At 35.4% G+C, this 3,716-nt stretch overlaps 1 protein-coding gene across 1 annotated transcript; it reads right to left on the bottom strand.

Moving 5' to 3' along the window:
- Positions 1-845: 845 nt before the first annotated feature.
- On the bottom strand, positions 846-2,728 carry LOC145631265 (peroxidase 40-like). Its single transcript, XM_081683352.1, has 4 exons — positions 2,450-2,728; positions 1,799-1,990; positions 1,543-1,708; positions 846-1,240 (listed from the first exon to the last, which is right to left on the bottom strand). Exons 1-4 carry the CDS (start codon positions 2,726-2,728, stop codon positions 846-848), a joined length of 1,032 nt encoding a protein of 343 aa, XP_081539478.1.
- Positions 2,729-3,716: the final 988 nt, after the last annotated feature.

Here is a 3,716-nt window from a genome sequence, read left to right on the forward strand (position 1 = left end):
CTCTCTCTGTCCCTTTTAAATTTAAACACACCTAGAATTTATAACATTAAAATTTTGAAATGTATTGAAAGTTGACTAACAAGATCTCTTGATATTGTTTGAGGTTTGTAATTTGTGTTGGTGAGTTTTGTGATCAAAGTTTTCAGAAAGTGACCATAAAAGTCAAGGCATAATTAGGAACGGATAGTATATGAATTGTGTCCGGAATTGGGCGGTGTTAGTGTGTTGGTAAAGAGTGGCATGGAGCTTATTTACGTGCTACTTTAAAAGAGTATACTACCTTCGGTCCAAATTATTCGCAACTTTGAAATATTTTATATCTCACAAGTAATACCCCAAAGTTGCGAGTAATTTGGACCGGAGGTAGTATTTTTACTAAGTTTAAAGTATTCATTTTGATCTTTGCTACAACACACTTTGTCCTGACTTGTGGGTTGTCTGATCACCTTAAGGTTTAGTTTCGTTCAACTTATTTTCGTGAAATTAATTTATTTGAGATTGTCTGAAAATTTTGATCCTATAAATTATTCACTTGTCAATTTGTCATGTAGATCAGTCCAATTCAATCTTCCTAACTAAAATGACAAAACTCTACTATTACTTGATTTGCATCTAACCCAAAACAGAATTTGCACACAATTTAAAGAGCAGTGCGCAATGTTTAGGATAGTTTTTATGGATTTCTATTTCAGATGATTTTCAAATCAGAGTTCACCAACTTCTTAGCCATACATAGTACACGATTACATTTAACACATAAATTAGAAAATTCCAAACAGCAACACTTAGCAGTTCACACAATAGTATAAATTAAAATACTCCACCAACTACTTGTTTATGCATCATCAGTTAATAACACGGCAATTACGACGAATTTCACCACTCTCAGTAAGAACTCCTATGCTTCCCATCTTGAGCATTGCAGCAATGAAGTCCTCAAAGAATGCACCTTCATCCTCGGCATATGATCGGACAATCTCACCTGTTTGATCAATATCGCCGCCTACAAGGACTTGATCAGAGGGCAGTAATCCTTCTCCGGATAAAAGGTTAACATAGTATTGATTATCAAATGTAGCTGGAGTTACTAGGTCTAAGTCAGCTAGAATATTGCTGTTGCTGTTAGATTGTAAGCAAAGCTGCTGCAATGATTGCAAGAAATCAACATTGATGTCCCCTCTGCTGGTTTGAAGCCGAGAATTGAAGGATGAACACCGAGCTTTACCAAGAGTATGAGCACCTTAAAAAAAATGTCATTTTAAAATTTTAGTTCATGACTATACAGCTATACAAGTATACATTGTTTTCCTAACTTTTTCAGCTGCAATCTATTATACACTTGGGTGTACTTAGAACAGATGGAAATAAAGTAAAAGTCTAACCATTTGGAATTGAAATGAACATCAATATCGTCTTACATCTGAGTGCATGCAAGAAGTTGCAACTTTTTCGCCATTATTAAATTAATTTTATGTAAATTAACTTGCAACAAAATAATGTGTGCATAAATAAATTGCAAGCCAAACTTAAAGCATATTTTACCTGAGAGAGCTACCATGTCAGAGAGACTTAAGCCCACATTTTGAAACATTTTTACCAAGGTTTGGGCTGTTGAATTTGGGCCTGGAATGTTGGTATTTGCTGCTGATTTACTAGCACTTAAACTGTCCCTCCTTCCTGTCTGGACCTCCCACCCAGGCCCATTAGACTATAAAAATATTATCAGACAAAGCTCAGTAGCCTTTAAAAAAAATATTTAATTTTTATTCATGAAAATAAAACTCAACCAAGAAATTACCATAAGAACGGAATCTCTAGCCGCAACAGCTAAAATATCTGCACAAGAAACAACTCCAGGGCAATTAGACTCCAATTCCGATTTAATGGAATCAATCACTTCAAAGCCTCTTAGAGAATTTAAGTTCGGTGCAGCGGTTTTCTCTCCAACAAAGTTACCAGTGTCATCTAACAATACCGAACCATCACATCCCTACAAATACAAAGAAAAATCAAATTATCTATATACTATTGTAACATTAAAACAAATTTGTATAGGGCTTCATGTTAATCTATGCATTCAACAAAACAGTCCCAATTAACTTTTGAGGTAAAACCTTTGATATAATTACCATTAGTTATATCTTATTCCATTTGAATTATTAAGTAAAATAATATACGTGCAATAATTGCTTTAGGATTAATCTCATCGAGTACAATATTATTTTTTAACGACAATTTTTTTATTATTATAAACCATTTGATTAAGTTTGACCTCTTTGGCAAACAAAGTCATACACTCATACATAAGTTCATTAAAGTCATACTCAGTTTATTAACTCTAAATTAACGGGAATACTTAGTTACATTAAAATTTCTTCTATTGTAACATGTTATTTTGCAACAAGTTTAATAGTAAGAGTTAGACTAGAAAGATAGAGATGATGCTTACATTAACAAAACAGTCATGAAAATGGAGGCGAAGCAAAGAAGCAGCCATTCTAGGATCATTAAGCACAGCATTTTCGACCCACGAAAATATTATTGATTCAGCATCAGGGCAGCTATCTTGATACGCATCAACTCGCAGTACACCACTTGGAGAAGATCCTGAATAGGCTACATTGCCATCTTCAAGACATGTTTTATTCAAGGCTTTCGGCGGTCTTGCTGCATGAGCAACAACTACTAGTAGTAGTAACTCTAGCACCAAAACATTGAACACGCTCATTTTCGAACACATGATGATTGCTGGCTAAAGTAGCTTAAATCGATGATAGATTAGTATGCAAGTGATGATCTATTTATAGTGATGTAGTGAACGTAAGAAGGTGGAATAGTGGTTAGAATTACAGTGGAAATAGTCAATTAAAAGAAGAGGTGACATTGTAAGTGATTGAGTGAGTATAGAAACAAAGAAAACCTAACATGTGAATGTTAGCTACTATGCAGTCATCATTTTGAAGCATTTCATCTTCTCAACGTAGGAAGTTATGTATGCATTGTAAGTATATCTTCTCAATTTTAACTACTACGACGTACATTTCATTATTGAGATTGCTGCTTGTTTCGCTCGTTTATGTACGTTCCATTTAGAATCTTTCGTGTGAGGAGATGGAAACATTGATCTTTATAAGTAAATAAACATCCTAGCAAACAAAAAGAAACAGCGAGCGAGAGTACTCCAATTCGAAAAGTTGTGTACACACTGAGAAAACATATTGGATTACTTAAGCTACCCAAGCTAAGGAAAGTGTTTTCCTCTAGCGTATATTATTATGTCATAATTAGAGTTGTCAAAAGTTGATCCGACCCGAAATACCGACTCAAACCCGATTAATAACCGACCCATCTAAACCCGAAAGAATGGTGACCCAAACCCGACCTGAAACCAACCCTAGACCTGAGTTGACCCGATTATGTGAGATTCGAACCCGAACATGATCTGACCTGGAGATGACCCGACCCGAATGTAACCTGTAAAAAATTGACCTGAACCGAACCCGACCTAAACCGAAATTGACCCAAACCCGTTTTAACACGTCAAAACCCGAATTTAACCTGACTTGAATTCAACCCGACTGGTTGTCCTAACCCGATCCGAATTTAATCCAACCTATTACAAACCCGACCCGAAATCAACCCGACTTGTTATTGACCTGAACCAAATTCAACGCGACTTGTTATTGACTCGACCCGAAAATTCAACCCGATCTGAT

This window comes from Chenopodium album, chromosome 5 (assembly GCF_948465745.1).
Source record: "Chenopodium album chromosome 5, dcCheAlbu1.1, whole genome shotgun sequence".
Taxonomy (NCBI): domain Eukaryota; kingdom Viridiplantae; phylum Streptophyta; class Magnoliopsida; order Caryophyllales; family Amaranthaceae; genus Chenopodium; species Chenopodium album.